General features: G+C 41.0%; 1 protein-coding gene and 1 long non-coding RNA gene across 28 annotated transcripts in view; one reads left to right on the top strand and one right to left on the bottom strand.

The window, feature by feature from the left end:
• Positions 1-1,217: 1,217 nt before the first annotated feature.
• LOC117880978 lies at positions 1,218-7,852 on the bottom strand. 3 transcript variants are annotated; one of them, XR_004646648.1, is made up of 4 exons: positions 7,599-7,852; positions 7,027-7,126; positions 6,202-6,433; positions 1,218-1,533 (listed from the first exon to the last, which is right to left on the bottom strand). It is a non-coding gene; the product is annotated as an uncharacterized LOC117880978 (long non-coding RNA). The 3 variants fall into 3 exon arrangements; XR_004646646.1 differs by lacking the exon at positions 1,218-1,533 and adding an exon at positions 1,654-4,632; XR_004646647.1 differs by lacking the exon at positions 1,218-1,533 and adding an exon at positions 1,654-4,632 and having other exon boundaries at positions 7,675-7,852.
• SLMAP (sarcolemma associated protein) overlaps positions 7,849-17,154 on the top strand; it is a 157,169-nt gene continuing 147,863 nt past the window's right edge. For 24 of the 25 annotated variants that reach the window (XM_034777691.1, XM_034777681.1, XM_034777692.1 and 21 more), the window contains exons 1-2: positions 7,849-7,982; positions 8,113-9,577. In XM_034777691.1, the coding sequence (XP_034633582.1) occupies positions 9,380-9,577 (198 nt within the window). In that variant the 5' untranslated portion in view covers positions 7,849-7,982; positions 8,113-9,379. The remainder of the gene's footprint in view (positions 7,983-8,112; positions 9,578-17,154) is intronic. The other variant, XM_034777668.1, reaches the window with a different exon arrangement.

The following is a 17,154-nucleotide window of genomic DNA, read 5'->3' as shown; positions in this document are numbered from 1 at the left end:
GTGAATAAATGAAGACTCGGCACAGCACTTCTGAAAGGTTGCCGACCCCTGGTCTAAAGCGTCCCCAAGCGGGCAAGGAGGCAAAAGGGAAAGAAACCGCCCGCCGCAGCGGGAGAGTTTCCAAAGCTCTCTCCATTGTATGAGGCGAGAGGGTGCAGCCACTGGGGCAGGCCCTGAACTTTGACCACTGTTGCCCTGCCCGCTGTGGCCTCACAGAGGAGGGGAGACCCGCCTGTCCCTCTTTAACAGCCGTGATCCCATCTTTGGCCCTTTAATGGTACCTGACCCCTGGCTTCACAAGGGTCGTGGGGCCAGTTCCTCCATCTCGCTGGCTGCCATGGCCCATGCTGTGGCATCTTCCCCGTCTTGCTTGTTCACTGACAGGGCTCATGCCATATCACAGAGTTAAGGCCAGAAGAGACTACCAGATCCCTATTCGCCAGGACACTAGACACCACCCCCTCACCTCTGCACCAAGCCCAAACAACCAGAATTCAACCAAAATATTACTGCCCTCAGGAGGACTCAACTAGTGTGTCACAGGTAGAGAGCAGACGGAACTGAGGTGCACCAATGCTTGAGAGCCCTGCAATGGCAGGGGCTTGATTATTTGAGATATACTGTTGTTCATGGTTAAGACACTAGACAGATTTAAAAGATCAGGGTCCTATTCCTGGCTCTTGCCCTCGATTACACAGGCAGTTTACACAGACTACACATTAGATTACTCTGTGCTCCATTCCCTATCTGTTAAATGGGGAAGTAATTAAAAGCCATTGCTGCACATATTTTGAGCTTTGTTTGTTCTAAACACCCCCATGCTAGCTGTTTTTTGCTTTAGGATGTATTTATTAGGTCATATCAATTCCACACAAGCAATTAGAGGGTCCTTTGTATTTTCAAGCTAATATTTGTTTTCTGAGAAACAATGTTTTCTCAGGGTTTTATGTTTCTTCCCTGAAGTGATAGATTTTTTTCAACCATAATTCCAGGCTAACAAAGGTTTGTGAGTGGGGATATTATTAAAAAATCCTTTTCCAGGTGCACTATGTGGGTTTTACTTTCCATTAAGGAAAGGAAAGTGTGGGGCCTTAACAGGTTGACACTGTGTCTTTAAAGGAATGAAAAAAAGCAACAAACATTAATATTTTTAAATGCTACTTTCTTTTCTTAAGAAGTAATATTATTTTTTCTATATACAACAATAGTTTCCTCTAACTACCCTTGTACATATCATTACAGACATTTCACACATAATAGATGCCCTGCTTTTATCATTTTGCTTAGTTGTCCTGTACAGCAGATGGGATTGGATTGCCTCAGATCTATACAACTTTAGGATTCAAACCTACACTGGTTATTTCTCAGTAGCAGCTACTCTCTTGTCCCACGCTGGCAGGCCATGTGTCCTTAAGCCTCAACTTCAGTGAGGCATGAAGGTGTGAAAGTCCACTCTCCTCAGCAGAGTAATGCCGAACACTTCTTCCTCATTGCTAACAGGATTTTCAGACCAGTCAGGCTGGCTTTATATTACTGTTTGGAAACCAATATAATTAGTAATAATATAATTAAATATAATGCAATCTGTAGTGTGGATGCAGTTATATCAATATAAAGGTGTTTATATTAGTATAGATTGTTTCAATAAATAGATATAGTTATAATTTATAAACCAATATAGTTAAATTGATACAACAAAGGTATGTAGACATGCCCTAAGGACCTAAGTTTTGCTGATTTAACTATGCCAATATACTGAAAGTGGGAATGCAGTTATACCAGTATAACTTGTTGAGTTTCAGGAAATGTAATAAGCCATACCAGTATAAGGCATTTTTATACAGATATAATTGCATCCACAGACACTAGGGCTTTTACTTGCATAATTATGTTGGTAAAAATTACACTCCTAACCAATAACTGTACTGGTGAAACTTTTAAGTGTAGACCAGTCCTTCGATGTATTGCATTTGTGACAGGCTTCTTGACTTCCCCAACACATACTTATCTGCACAAACGCCAAGTAAAATCTGGCCCTTTATCAGCAACGCCAACCATTAAAATAGCAAATAACCCATTAGTAAATATTTCTCTGTCACTGCAACCAACCAAAGATTAGCATTCTGGGGACATGTTCTTTCATCATATATTTCCAATGCATCAGCAAAGAAAGTGACAGCCTACTACAGAACATATTTGTAGGCCATGCATCTGTGTTGTACAGCTCTCAGACAAAAAGCTCTTCAGGGATTCAGACTGGATCATTGCATAATTCAGAACTGATATGCTTTGCTACTACTTCATTTGCACCCATAGACACTCTGAAGGCTTGAATTACCATGCATTCAAATAATACTAGCTACTCTACTAATTACTGCAACAGGAACATTTCAACAATGACAGAGGGGGTGACCAAAATGTCATAATGCTGTTTCCCCTTCATTAATTAATTTTGTGAAAGCACTTCTGCTACCTAAGAAAAGATTGATTAAGTTTCCAATCACTGCATCATAGCAGCAAAAAGGAGACTTTTTACAATAAAGATAGTATACTTTCCACACATATTAAATATTTTCAATTGCCCACATCTCCCTCCAACCCTCTAGTGGATATCAGAAGATTTTTGTGAACAAAACATTCTTGTTTGAACATGCAGATTATCTGTAATATGGTTCACAGGAAATGTATTTGCCTGTTACCCTGCAATAATGCTTTCTTTTGTGACAGTTTGGCAGTGTATAGCTTGGGTTTGAGGAAAGTTAGTCTTGTAAAAGTATTGGACTAGGATGCAGATCTCTGTCAATTCACAGCTCTACTACAAACTTCCAAATTACCTTACCAAAACAACCTCCCGCATACAATCATCACATTTTTCAAACCGATCTCTCCTCAAATACTTGCAAATCTAGATGGAACTTGCAGTATGTGTGGAAGAGTAAAACAAAATTTAAAAAATCACCGAGATCAAAACTAACAAACAAAAAACAGCACCTGATAAACCAGGGTGAGGAGTGAGTTCCAGAATTAGGGCCCCTCATGGAAAACATTGTCCTACTATCTGTCTCTTTAGAATCCACCGGTTACCATTGCTTCAAAAGCAGCACACTAGAAGAGATGCAGACTCTCAGATACAGTAAGCAGGCACCACTGATGTAAAATAAACACGTGTAAGTATTTGAGAGATTGGGGCCTTATCCAGCTCCTCTCTAAATTTAAATCCTATTCTTTTCATCTTTTTCCATAAGGAAGTCTCTCCATGCTGCTATTCAATTTAATTGCCGGTCTCTGGAGCCCCCTGTTTCTGCTGTGTCTCACTTGACATTGGCTGACCATTGTTCCAGGTGAGTGTGTACTACTGGTTTATATAATAGCACTATCATATTATTTTCTACATCATTCTTACACCAGGAGTTCTGAATCTTTTCTATACTGCAAGTCAATTTTCCATATCAGGACCTGCATGTCAGCAGCACCCCACACATTTAGCTAGGATCAAGTCGTAGTCCCCTCCCACTTTGCAGTTTGAGAAAGGCAGGGTGGTTATGACTCCCAGACAATGCTCACAACTTCCAGTGTGAATACCTCTTCATTACACATCCAAATAATTTGTTTGCCTTTTTGATCACCACTGTTCAATAATCAGATCTTTCCACTGAGTTGCTCATAACACCAAGATCTTTTCCCTGAATGATTACAGTTAATTTGGAATTCATGGGGGCCACTGCAGCAAAAGATGCTGAGATTTTGAGGCAATCCTTAGGACCTGAGAAACTCCGATATCCTGAGACACTTAGGCCAGGAAGTTAGGCAGGTGTGGACATGACTCAACTGCTACTTCATTCCATTGGCCTCAAATAAACACCAATTGCCTAGGAAGAGAAATGTGATTGTGCCCTCCCTTCCATTTCCTTCATCCAATATGGTCATACAGTGTGGCCATATTGCCATTAACTATGATGGCAGTCATCCATAAAATTCTATGGGCTTCCTGACCTTAACTAAGATGGCCACTAAAATGGCCACATTTGCCCATACCTAATATGGCTGACAAATCTTACTGCCTTTTATGCCACGTGTGGCAAGGGGTGGTTTGCCTAAATTGAGCATGTGCCAGCCAGTCAGTCATTTTTATTCCTGGCAAAAGCAATCTACAACTGCACATTCTGATGGGTATTGGTCATCCCTTGTAAAATACCCATCCACCTGTTTCTACCCTGGACCTAAAGAGGCACACTTTCTGAGAGGTACAGAACACCTCATAAAATACCCACATGGTGGTTTTGTTTGTGTGGTCTCCCTAATTTTGCTTTTACTGAAAACATTTATTTTTATTCATTTTGTGTGTGTGTTTGTTTTTTTAAGTAAAAAGGGTGCTATCTGGAGAATACCATAGCGGTGGATGTTTTAATTAGCTACTACTGTAAAATTATAATTATATACATTGAACTTAAATATGATAATTAATGGAATTTCTCCACTACACATGTATTCTCCATTCCATTCTGCCATCTTCCTTTACATCTTTCCTTTATTTCTTCATGTCGATTGACTCAAATGCCTACAAACACCAATGATTTTTCTCTTCCTTTGATTCCTTCCTCAAACACTCTTTCATTTCTAAGCAGGATCTTTCTAAAGAATTCAAAGAAAAAAAGATATTTGGCAGGAATTCTCTGCTCACACCCTTCTCTCCTTTTCATCATCAGAACTTCCTCCCTGTGATGGGACACACCACATCCCAGTGATAGGCTAGCAAGTATTCCCGTACTCAGCTAGTGCCAATTACGCGCACCTGCAGAACATGTGCAACTTGGAAAAGGCAAAGGTGACATTCTCCCTCCCCCCCTTCAACAACGAGAGCATTGCCCAGAATAGGATGACCAGATAGCAATTGTGAAAAATCGGGACGGGGGTGGGTGGGTAATAGCCTTAGGAGCCCATATTAAAAAAAGCCCCAAATATCGGGACTGTCCCTATAAAATCGGGACATCTGGTCACCCTAGCCCAAAAGGAGAGGCTGCTAGGGAGCTCCAGTACTAAAGGGAGCCCAGGTTGACCAGATAGCAAGTGTGAAAAATCGGGACAGGGAGTGGGGGGTAATAGGCACCTATATAAGACAAAGACCCAAATATTGGGACTGTCCCTATAAAATCAGGACATCTGGTCACCCTAGCCCAGCCTGAGGCAGTGACTAGCCTTTCCTCTCTCCATTCCTCTTTACTGCCCCCCCACACACTTTGAGGTACAGACTAACACTACAATCCTGATACAGTGAGGGACCCAGGAGGGCTGCTCCCAGCCAATAACTTGTGTCAGGACCCGGGAAGTGCCACCAGTGACTAGAAGTAATTGGATTCAGAAATGATGCTGGGAGTGAGCTGAACTCCTGCTGGGAACAGAGAGATTGCCTAGGAGTGGGGGCGCCCATAAGAGACCTAGGGGCAAGAGACTCAAAAAGATTTTGGTAGAGCCCAGGCTGAGAGTTGGACAGCTACACTCCCTTGTCTCCTTTTTTACCACTTTTCTAACTTTAAAATGTCCTTATATCTGCTTCTTGTCTCTAAATCTCTTTACTCAGATGAATCTAAATTCTGCTGTACTTTCTATCACTTCCTCCCTCTCCCTGATCCCCTTTATTTCCTTCCTACTTTCATACAGCATACCTTAATACAGTAGCCTCGATAATATAAAAACTTCTTAGAGAACTGATTTTCAACTTGTGGTGTGTGGACCTCAGTCATATGGTATATGGGTAAATTTGAGGTATAGGGAAAGAATAACAATTTACTAAAAATCAATTTTGAAGGTGGTATGCCAAATACTTTTGAGTCTTGGAAGTGATATGCAATGTCTTGAAGTTTGAGAATCACTTGTGTAGATCCATCTTGCTTCTACTAGGACATACCCATTGCCCTTTTATTTCCGAAAACATGCCCTCTTGTTTTTCACCTTAGATTTGACTTCCCTGTCCCTAACTCCTTATTTGATCTACTGTCACCTGGCTTCTGCACCCTCCACTCCAGTAAGATCACTTTTCTTGCCAAGTCCAAAGACCTTATTGTCATTTTTTTTCTGCGTTGACCTTTCTGTTACTGTCAATCACTCCCTCATCTGCTTGGGCTTTTGATTCATCCAGTTCCTCCCAACCTCATTGACAGTTCACTGTGTCTCTTTCAAATGGTTGTTTCTCATTCTCCTCACCTTTTTCCAATGGCATCCTTCAAAGCTCTGTCCTTGGTTCTCTCTTCTTTCTATATACCCTGCCATGGAATGATCTTATCTGCCACCATGGTTTCATTTTCTAGTTCTTTAATCATCTTCTGCTAGATTGCTTTAGAGAGGAAGCATAGCCAAGTGAATAAACCACTAGACTGGGACTTACGAAACCTGGGTTCTCTTCTTGACTCTGCAATCTTCCTTGCTCTGTGCTGATCTGTAAAATGCGGATAATAATGTTGACTTCCTTTCTAAAATGCTTTTAGATAGGCTTATGAAAAGCACTATATAAGAGATAGGTATTATTATATTGCTGATTAAGGCTATGAGTTTGTTATGGAAATTTGTAGTAAATTTCACAGCAGAGGTGTGGGGAAAAATACGTCACAGAAAAGTTACTAAATAATGTAGGTTTTGCTACATTAACATACCCAAGAATATAGCACAGGTACTGAAAGGTGAGGCTGCAACGTGTTGGAGAGAGCGCTCACCTTGCACTAATCCTGCAGCAGAGGCTCCTGTCCCATGCAACTAGGCCTGGCTCCCTGCTCTGGGAAATGCGACCTGGTGCATGGGGTCACATCACAGCACCATTCAGGTTTGGCATACCTGCCCCTATGGAGATGTGAACAGACCAAACCTGAGTGGTGTTGTGACCTCATGTGCCAGATCTCAATGCCACTCAGTTTGGGAGGCCTAATCAAATGTGTTTTTTACAGTCATTGCCAATATTTCACGGACAATTCAAATTCATGATTTCTGTGACCACCATGACCTGTGACAAAATTACAGCTGTATGTGATGACTCACCAATCTCTGTCCTCTCCTGGCCTTTCCCCTTCAGTTCAGTTCAGTCATGTCAATGTCTTTTCCACACCTTATTCTGTCGCAATCAGAAGCTGTGATTGCACTGAGACACCCCAAAATATAGACTTATTACACAACATTTAGCAAGTAAGTGCTGTAGGTTTCATGTCATGGTGGTAAGAACATAAAAATTGAGGCTAAGGCAAGAAGATACAGAGGGAACACAGGAGGAACTAAATTTTTATGTGCATGAAAAGTACACTTAGGTTTGTAAGTGCAGTCCTGCCTTAGAGCTTTATTTAAACTAAGATGAAATGCAGCCCCATGAAATGGGTGAGGTGTGTGTGTGTGTATAGAAAGGGCACTGGGATCCGCCCAACTCAGCCACTCTCACTTTCAGGGGCAGCATCTCTGAGTCCTGACTGCTCCACCTTCTTCGAACCCTTCCTCAATGGAACCTCCTTCTCCAGCTTTGGGGCGATGGCTTTTTCTCTCCTCCTCCATCAGCCCCAGAGCAACACCCCTCTTTTCTCTCCACCCGCTCTTCACGGAGGACAACATTCCTGTGTGCCAACCTCTCGGGAAAGCCTCTCTCGGCCCCGCCCCACGCCACACCCTCCAAGCGCCGTCCCGGTTTCCCTCGCTTCTCACTCTCCAACCCGGAAGCGGAGCCCACAAGAGACATCAGGGTCAGGGCTGGGGAATAAAGTTCCGCCGAGGCTTCATTGTACCCAGCACGCAGGTGCACGCGCTCCACATCTGCGCACTGCTGTGCGAGCGAGATCGACGCCTGCGCAGGAGCGGGTAGGCGGTCGCTGGCTGATCCTTCGGTCAGGCCCAGTTCAGAGCGGCTCCTCCCTCTCCCGGGTGCCAGCCCCCCCCTTCCCCTCCCCGGCAGCGCTGCTGCTGCTACTACACCGGGTAGGTTTCCAGTCACTATGGCGGCTGCGGCTGGGAAGGTAAGAAGGGAGGGAGAGAGAGGAGCGCTCGCGTGCCCCTCTGCCGTTCGCTGGGCCGGGGAGCCCCGGGCCGGGGCAGGGGGCCGCCAGGCCGGGGCTCAGCCTCATCGGGTTTGTTTTGGTTTTGCAGGTCAGAAGAAAGTTTTCGTTGTCGGCGGCCGCCTGAGAACGACACTGAGCGGGAGGCATCCGGGCCCGGCCTCCAGGCCTCTCCCGTAGCCGGAGCAGGGCCAGCCCCGCTGGGCTAGCGGAGACCTTGCTCCTCGGGAGAGAGCGACAAACGGCATCCCGATGCGCAGCCACCTGCGGAGACCCTGAGCGGAGCAGATCCCTCCCCCTTTGGCCGGGCGGCGGGACACCTCAGGGGGGGATCTCCCGGAGACTTACTGGTAGCTAGCCCCCGTGAGAAACATCCCCTGCCCTCCTAAGGCAACCCGCCTCACTGAGACATCCACGCCCCGCCAATCTGAGGGGCGATCCCTCCTTCTGTCAGCCCAACCTTCGTGAGCTCCTGCAAGCCCCCTGTCTGCCACCTCTCCTCCGAGTTGAGGAGGCCCTCGCCCCTTCAGTTCGTCCTGGAAGACCATTCCTCTTAGTGTCTCCCTGGGTAGCGAAGAGTTTGAAGCCCTTCTCCACCCTTTATCAAATTCCTTACCTGAGTGGCCTATTGAAACTCCTAGCCTCAGGTCAATTTTTTCTGGTGTAGGGGAAGAGACCAGTGTAGCTTTGCTACCTCTAGTCGAGCACCACCCACTCTACTTTATCTTACTGTCTGACGAAGATGAAATGTGGACTGTCATGTGGGTCAACTAAACGGACTGTCTTTTGTGGAGCGAATGCTTCATACGCATTCTCCAACTCTTGATCTGGGCTGTGAGGCTGCCTGGACGCTACACCTTTTTTACTCCTTGCCCCCCACCCCCTAAATCTTTCCTTGCTTTCCTGCTGCATTGGTTAAAATTTTGGTAAGTGCTGTTTACGGAAGGAAAAAAAGAAGGCAGTCTGAATCCCCAACACAAGTATTTGTGTGTGACTCATCTTCTTGGATTTAAAGACATCTCCACCTTCAGGGAGTCTTGCTTCTCTTCTGTGAAGTCAGATGTTTGTTCCTGTTCTTCCTGATGAGCATGGATTGAAAGTTGCACCTTCTAGATTTTTTCCAGGGTGCTGCTGATACTATTAAAGGACATAATGGGGCTTTTTCACTGGATTATTGCCAGGATCAGTTTACACACTGCAACAATGAGTTGTTAGGCATCTCATGTACAGGTAACATTTGTCCTGCTTTAATGTAAAATTGCTGGGGAGATTGGGGATAAAAATTTGTTGAAGGCCGTCTGGATCAGGAAGAGTTTCTCTTCATCCCTGTTTGGCGTGACATCCCCAATCTGTCCTCGATGCCTTCAGCCTTGGCTATCTTCACTTGCCGCCCGAACTCTCACCCATTTCAGGAGCGTCATGTCTACCTGGACGAGCCTGTCAAAATCGGCCGTTCGGTGGCTCGCTGCCGGCCAGCTCAGAATAATGCTACTTTTGACTGTAAAGTGCTGTCCAGGAACCATGCCCTTGTCTGGTTTGACCACAAGACAGGCAAGGTAAGTCCATTTGTGTTTGTAAGGGAGAGAATAATTAATGAAATACTAGATTATTTTAATCAAGGATTGGGTTTCTACAAGTTCCTGTAAATTGCAACTGGCTTGAAGTTTCCCTCTAAATAGTCAGTATGGTTACATTTGAAGCAAGTAAGGTGTATGTTGTCATCACGAATTCTGATTTTCAGTTAAAGTGATAAAGCCCTGCTAAAGGAAAAGCTTGAGAACAGGATTTATTAAACATCATACAAACATAAAATTGTTAGCAGAGGGAACTGGTGGATCCTGAAGATTTCCCTTGTTCATTCCTGCAAAAGTATGGTGTCAGAAGTCTTATTCTATGTAACACAAAAACTGAAATATAAAACCTGAAAAAGTTACGGTAAGCAAATGCTGAATTTGGAAACTTGTTACTATAAATTTAGGGAGCATTTCTCTAAGAGAATTGTTGTTTTTCCTAAAGCACAGTTCATTGTGTATAAACAAATGTTTAGTCTTTCTAATATGTACAATGTATTTTATATTGGGTAAAAGACTCACAATTTTAGTGGTAGAACATGTCATTTTGAGCAACTGTCACAAAAACAAAGCAGTATAAATGGCTAAAATCTGTTTTATATGGTATTCTATGTACTTCCATATTTTGAAGGTGGGACAAAATATTTTAGTATTAACTTATGTGCTATCAGGATAACATTAGCTGCAGTGATTATAATTAATGGCCTGTGAAATCTGCTCTCATTGCTAATGAGATGGAGTTAAAATATGCAGTATGTTATCTTAACCTGGGCCTGGCCCTCTCAAATAAGGATGATGGCTGTCATAAAATGAAGTTTAGGGGCTTTGTAATACTAGTTTTGTCCACTAGGGACTGACCTGGGTTAAACAAAGCTATTTTAAGCTATCATGTTAAATTTCAATTGCTAACTAATAGCAAAAGCTGTTCACAAGCTGCAGTCACTCAAAAAGCAGTGTGTTTTAAAATGTGTATTAAAAATTCCCTGGCCTAGTGCTTCCTTATTTACTGTTCAGTTTTGTACTCTGATGCTTCTCTTACTGTATATGTCCTTCTATGAAGTACTTTTCAATAATTCAGTTAATTCTAATTGAATAGTCAGGTAACCAACTGTTGTTTAAAATTGTGACCCAGTATAAGGAGCAACATGGTACAGTAAGAGTTCTTAAATCTTCTGATAATTACCATATGTTATTCAATACTTAGGCATGATGGGACAAGTAAAGAGTTTAATTTCTTAAGGCTGGGTTGTGTCATGACTTTGAAGTTGCTTACACATAATTATCATGAACTACTGTTTGTGAATTAATATTTTACTAGATTTTTTTATATTCTTATATATTTTTTATATATTTGCATAATGCGGTATATGAGATACTTACTCGTCACATTGGAAATAGCCATTTCGGATCATAACATCAGTCTATAAAACTTAATGTTTTCAATTTGAGATTATATATGTGGTCTTTCCTGTTTGACGTAGTGGGTTGGACTCAGTCACCTGAAATGTCTGTTCCAATCTAGTCTAGCATTTCTGACATATATTTTTGCATATAATGCCGTCCATCCTTTCTCAGTGCTTTACAAACATAATTAAGCCTCACAACAATCTTGTAAGGTCAGTGAATATTTTTACAGATTGTTAAACTGATGCATAGAGCGACTTTGATGTTGGGCAAATCAACTAAATTGATGGCAGAGCTTACAACATAGGCAGCTGAATTACTTTTAGTCAAGAGTGGTTAGTTTTAGACTCACTGACAGAAATCCAATAAACGAGTTTTTAAATTGCTTTATTTTCTTTGCATGACGCTGGATTTTACTTAATCTTTCATTTTTAAGTTACAGGTCTGGATTTCCCCAGATTGGTAGTGAATAAAGATGTAGGCATTTGATGGTGGATGGGCCTATAACATATGAGAAGCTGGCCTTGGTTAAGTACTTCTGGACAGATGTCCACATAATAAACCCATCACCGTAACTGGTAATTTTGTTGGTAGTTTTGGCAGATACCCAGGAATGAATGGAGAATCCACTACATTTTCTTTCTTGAAGGTGGTCCTTCTGAAACAGGGTTGAAGCATGCTGGTATAATAACGTGGGGCAACTTGAATTGTATATCTGGTGTGTGGCTAAATGGGGGAGTTCAGTCTCGGGGTCTGCTTGGATTCCTATATGAGCGATAAATTGCAACACGTTTAAGGTGTGTGGTTTTTTTTTTAGGGTGGGGGGAGAATGTAGTTTTAATGATATCACAATATGATTGCTTACACCCCAATCCCTTACAATCTGGCCTAGCAGTTATGACTGGGCTGGTGTCCCTAAGTCAAGGACAGTCACGAGGTGGTAGTCAATGAACTGGGGTTGGAGTAATTGCTAGCTGGGAAGGACAGGCAAGAGTCAGGATCAGCATCAGGCTGGAGTTGGAGACTGGAGAACAGAAAGTGAAGTGAGCTCTGGAGTTAAACTTCTGGCCTACTGCGTAGTTGTTTAGACAGCATTCTGGGTTAAATAGTGAGCCTGGGCCAATCAGAAGGCTGCAGGATGCTGTCATTCTAGACCTTTTGGGCAACACTTCTTGCTGTGCTTAGTCTCCACAGTGCTCCTTGGATGTGGCTTTGTAGGGCCTCTCAGTGACGATGTGATAACATCAGCTATCCTAAACTCTGCAGACGTGGGTTCTAGTCCCAAGGATTCTTACAACAATAAATAAAAACATTGTAGTGAAAAGGCAGCTGGAAGACAGATACATATGGTCCTTGAATTTTCCTTTATGATGAATCACAAAAATATTCAGCTATATTGCTTATAATTCCTTACTCTTACAAAACCTGCAGTGCTTGCAGAGTGCAAACAAAAAACACAATTAAATCATTAAACATGCTAGTAACATTTGCACACAAATACTGAAATAACGAATGGTTAGCAGAGCCAGCCATTATAATAACCACTCTTACCCAGGAATGTCATTAGCCCACCAATGATCTAGCATCTTTGTCTTACTGATTAACGTAATACTGTAATCATTGCTCAAAAGCTTGCAGATGGAATAGAACACCTTATTAAATCGACCTTTTGTGACAGTTTAAGCAATAATTTAAAAAATATTTTATAACGGGGAGAAATTTTCATAGAAGTGCATTGCAAGTGGCATAATGATTTGAGGTACCAGTAAACTAGACTGATTTTTTTTAATCAGGAAACCATAATTTCAACAATCAGTTTTAATTCTATTTTGCATTTGTGCTTTTTAGTTGTTTTTTCTTTTTTTTTTTTTTTTCTTTTAAAAGTTGATTTTCATCCATTGGTAACCAGTAAAACATATTGATGTGCAAGTAAATATAGTCTTTACAGTAAACTTGGTGCTTTTTGGTAACCAGGAGTCTAAATTGTATTTATATACATTTATTTAAGTAATTATATACCTCAGTATACATTTATTCAGATTTTTAATTTTTAGTTATGTTAGACATGCATCATTCACCATTTTCTAAATAAGATGATTAATTTTTTACTTGTAATTTGTGTCAACTCTTTGGATGAAAATTGGAATTCAGTGAAAAGTGGACAAAAACCAGCATTTAATTCTTCTATTAGACAATGGCGTTATGTTCTGGACAATAAGAAAAAAGTTTACCAAAACATGTTTTACATTTAAAACTGATTTAACTTTTAAAAACCATTTGTAGTTAGTGAATTGGTGTCTCCATGTCCTTCAGGATTTTACTACAGGGCGAACTCATCATCCCACCTAGTTTTTATTCATAGATTGGAAGAGGAAAACAAGCTTTCCTGCTTTTTCAATCCTAATTGGTTTCTCAGTTTGCGCTCTCTGTACTTGCAGAAGAGGCTACTGCTGGTTTAGCACTTGAGCAAGCTCTGATTCCAGGTGCTTAGTCAATAGCTTGACTTTCTTTTGAAACTTGGTGGCAGACATACTGCTTGCATATTTTTTATTTAATTTAAATAATTTTAATAGGTTATAGTGTTTAGGCCTTAATTTAAATGTCAATTTCAAATTAATTTAAATAGGTTTTTTTTTTTAAGAGAACTTATTTTTATCCATCCTGGATACCAATGAGAATGACTGGATGCCATACTGGTTTTGGTGCTGCTACATGTGCTACACTAAATCACTGTTTAAAAATATCATGGAACTTTCTGTTGAAAGATTTCAGTACCATACTTTGTATAGTGTGCTTTCATATGTGTGAAAAAGATGTAAGCTTCTTTCGGCAGGGAGTTATGAAAGACTAAAATAGTACTAACAGTTTAAAAAAAAAAGGTGTGTGAAAGTGGGGACAGGTTTTGAGGGAAATCAGTAATAGAAAGCCAAGAGAAAATAGGGATTAAATAGGGTTTAAAGCAGTGGTTCTCAAACTTTTGTACTGGTTACCCCTTTCACATAGCAAGTCTCTGAGTGCAACCCTCTCCCCTAAATTAAAAACACTTTTAAATATATTTAACACCATTATAAATACAGGAGGCAAAGCGGGATTTGGGGTGGAGGCTGACAGCTCAGGAACTCCTTTCCCCCTCCCCCCCAAAGTAATAACCTCGCGATGAGAACCCCTGGTTTAAAGGGTCACATATAACTAAAATCTGCACTTCTGTCTGAAGAAAATGCTGTTAGAAGTAATACTGTCTGGAAAAAAAATTACTGTTAGAAGTTGCACTGAAGATCACTGTAACAAAAAGGGGATGGAAAAAAATCTTTTAAAAAGTTTCCTTTGTATTTGGCAGCACTCTAAAATAGCCAATTTTACTGTTTTCCTTGGGTAGACAGTAATACCCTGCTTTGCTTGTGGGATTTCACTCAACAGTAGAGACGAAAGAGAAACATAAAGTTGTTAAATCATAAAAACTGGTCTCAAGCTTTTGGGGGCAAGTACTACCTGAAACTACTTCTAACTCATTTTTTAAATATTATATTACAGATTGAGTCATCACTTTAAGGAGGGATTGGAAAGAGAGGGTGGGTTACTTGACATATGGGAAGTGGGAGTTTGTCCCAAATTTAGGGCTGATATAAAAGAAGGTATGAATTAGGCTGAGAGAGGAAAAAGATGTGCTAAGTCTATGAAATTCTTAATAAAATAATTGTTCAGCATCCCTTTACTTCCACACCTAAAACATATCAATAATATAGAAACTATTCACATGTAAAAACTTTAAAAAAAAAAATCTATTTACTTTTAACACCATCTCAAGCCCTGAACTTCTTATGCCTTGAAAAATTGCAACTTCAAATACTGTAGAACTCTGGGTGTAAGTTCTTCCAGGCTGAAATGTTTGAACATTTCCAATTTAGAGTAAAAGTCCTTGGTGGAACCCTGAAATTCCTTTCAGATATTTAGGCTTTCAAAAAGGTCCTTTCACCAGAGGCTTTTAAAGGAACTAATTAGCCATAGGGTGAGAGACAAAGTATTGTCATGAATCAAAAAACAAGAGATTGGGCGGAGGGAAGAGTTAGGAATATGTGGTCAATTTTTCATTAATGCAGAAGCTGAAGCGGGTTGCCATGGGGTTCAGTACTAGGACAGGTAATGTTTAATGCATGTACAGTCTGGAAAAGGGGTTGAGTAATAAGGTTACAAAGTTTGCAAAAATGTCAATTATTATGTTAGTCAAGTCCAGAGAGGACTAGGAAGAGCTTCAGAGGGATCTAACCAAGCTAAATGAATGAGTAGTGTGATGGTAGTTTAAGTTTTAATGTTCATAAAGCAGATCAAGCTAGATGACCTGGTCTTAAAAATCTATGGGGAAAAATAAGTAATGAATATTGGAGGAAAAAATTAGAACTAATAATATGCCCTACCAGTATCCAAATTAACAGTATCCGCTCCAGTAAAGGACCTGGGCATCACTGTGGACAGATGAATGAAAATGTCTATCTAGTGGGAGCTGACGCTTAAAAAATAACAATGTCAGGATACATAAGGAATGAAGAAGAATATAAAAAATATTATAACACCATCATATAAAGCAATTGTTTGCCATCATCTGGAATACTATGTTGAGTATTTATCACCCTGTTTGAAAAAGGATATTGCTGATGAGAGCTCTTTCAATGTCAGCTGCATATTCGAAGCTTCAAAAATGGCTACAGTTAATGCTGTGAAAAAGGAAAGAAAAAGCTCTGTCCTGTGTAATTGACTATAACAAGTAGTATACATATAATTTTAAAAACTGATTGTACTACAATAACATTTCAGATTATTAAAACGGAATAGTTAAAAATAGGTTTGCTTCACTATGTTTGCAGTTAACTCTGGTTTTCTGTAAGAATAACCTATGAAAAAATGTTGTCATTTTGGTTTCGAATCCGTTATGCTTCCTGGTTAACATGTGGTGTTTGGGTTGTTGTTTATATTGGGATTACAAACACTACAGGTGGATGTTCATTTGCAGGAATTGTTAGCCCACTCTCATTGGGCAAAAGATGCTCATACATTGAGTTTTTCACCCACAGCATCTCCATCACCAATCTTAGTGTAGGGAAAATGAGACGGTGCTGACTGTTCCTTGCTGACAGCTCCTTTCCCTTATGCAGCTCTTCCTGTTTGCAGTGGAGGAGCTTATTATCTAAAAATGTTTCCAGCAGTGCATGTTCAGCAACTCTGGTAAACAGGTGGTCCTCTAGGAATGATAAACAAGTAATGGTAATGCAGTAACTGTTCAACTACATTAGACACCAAACTAGATTTTTCTGCAGGTGGTGTCAATTTTGTGCATATATTCTGTGAGTGGGCTTTCATAAGGCTGCAGAATCACTTAGGGTATGTCTGTATTGCAACTAGGCATCGCAGCTGGCCCGGGCCAGCCAACTTGGGCTTGCGGGGCTCATGCTGTGGCGCAGTTTCATTGCAGTATAGGCTTCTGGGCTTGGGCTGGAGCCTGAGCTCTGGGACCCTCCCACCTTGCAGGGTCCTAGAGCCCAGGTCCCAGCTTGAGTCCATAAGTCTACACTACAATGAAACAATCCTGCAGCCTTAGCCCTATGAGTCTGAGTTGGCTCGCATAGGGCAGCTGCAGGTTTTTGATTGCAATGTAGACATACTCTTGGTGTCTATTAGCTAATCCAAACCTCTTATACAGGGTGCTATTAAAAAAATCATCTTGGGCACCAGGCAGATCTCCTGGTTTTGTAAGTCCGGGCTTCTGGTCCTCATACTTGTTTATAATAACCATTTATTGAAATTTTGTGAGACACATCTCAGTAGCACTTCTCACAGGCTTTCTTCAGTTCAACTTTTTGCTTTTCCTTATTTTGCAGATGTTAGCAGTGATAGTTGACTGAATTCCGGGTGTGGGGTGATTTTTTTTTTTTTAATGCACTGGATGTCAGTCACAACTGTTCCTAGCAGTGCTATTCTCTGTTCAGTTTTAAGTTTTGCTGTTACTTCCAGGTGTTTTGAGGAAATTGCAACAAAAAGTGGGGGTGGCGTGTAGATTATCTGTAAGGCAAGTTTTCTAAATGTCAACAATATTTTGTAGTATATGTAACTCATTTTACATTTTAAAACCTTAATAGTTACACAAACAGTTTTTAAGAACCAAGTAT

The sequence above is a fragment of the Trachemys scripta genome, chromosome 7, assembly GCF_013100865.1.
Source record: "Trachemys scripta elegans isolate TJP31775 chromosome 7, CAS_Tse_1.0, whole genome shotgun sequence".
Taxonomy (NCBI): Eukaryota; Metazoa; Chordata; order Testudines; family Emydidae; genus Trachemys; species Trachemys scripta.
The sequence above is the reverse complement of the archived record's forward strand: the minus strand, read 5'-3'. Positions and strand labels throughout refer to the sequence as shown.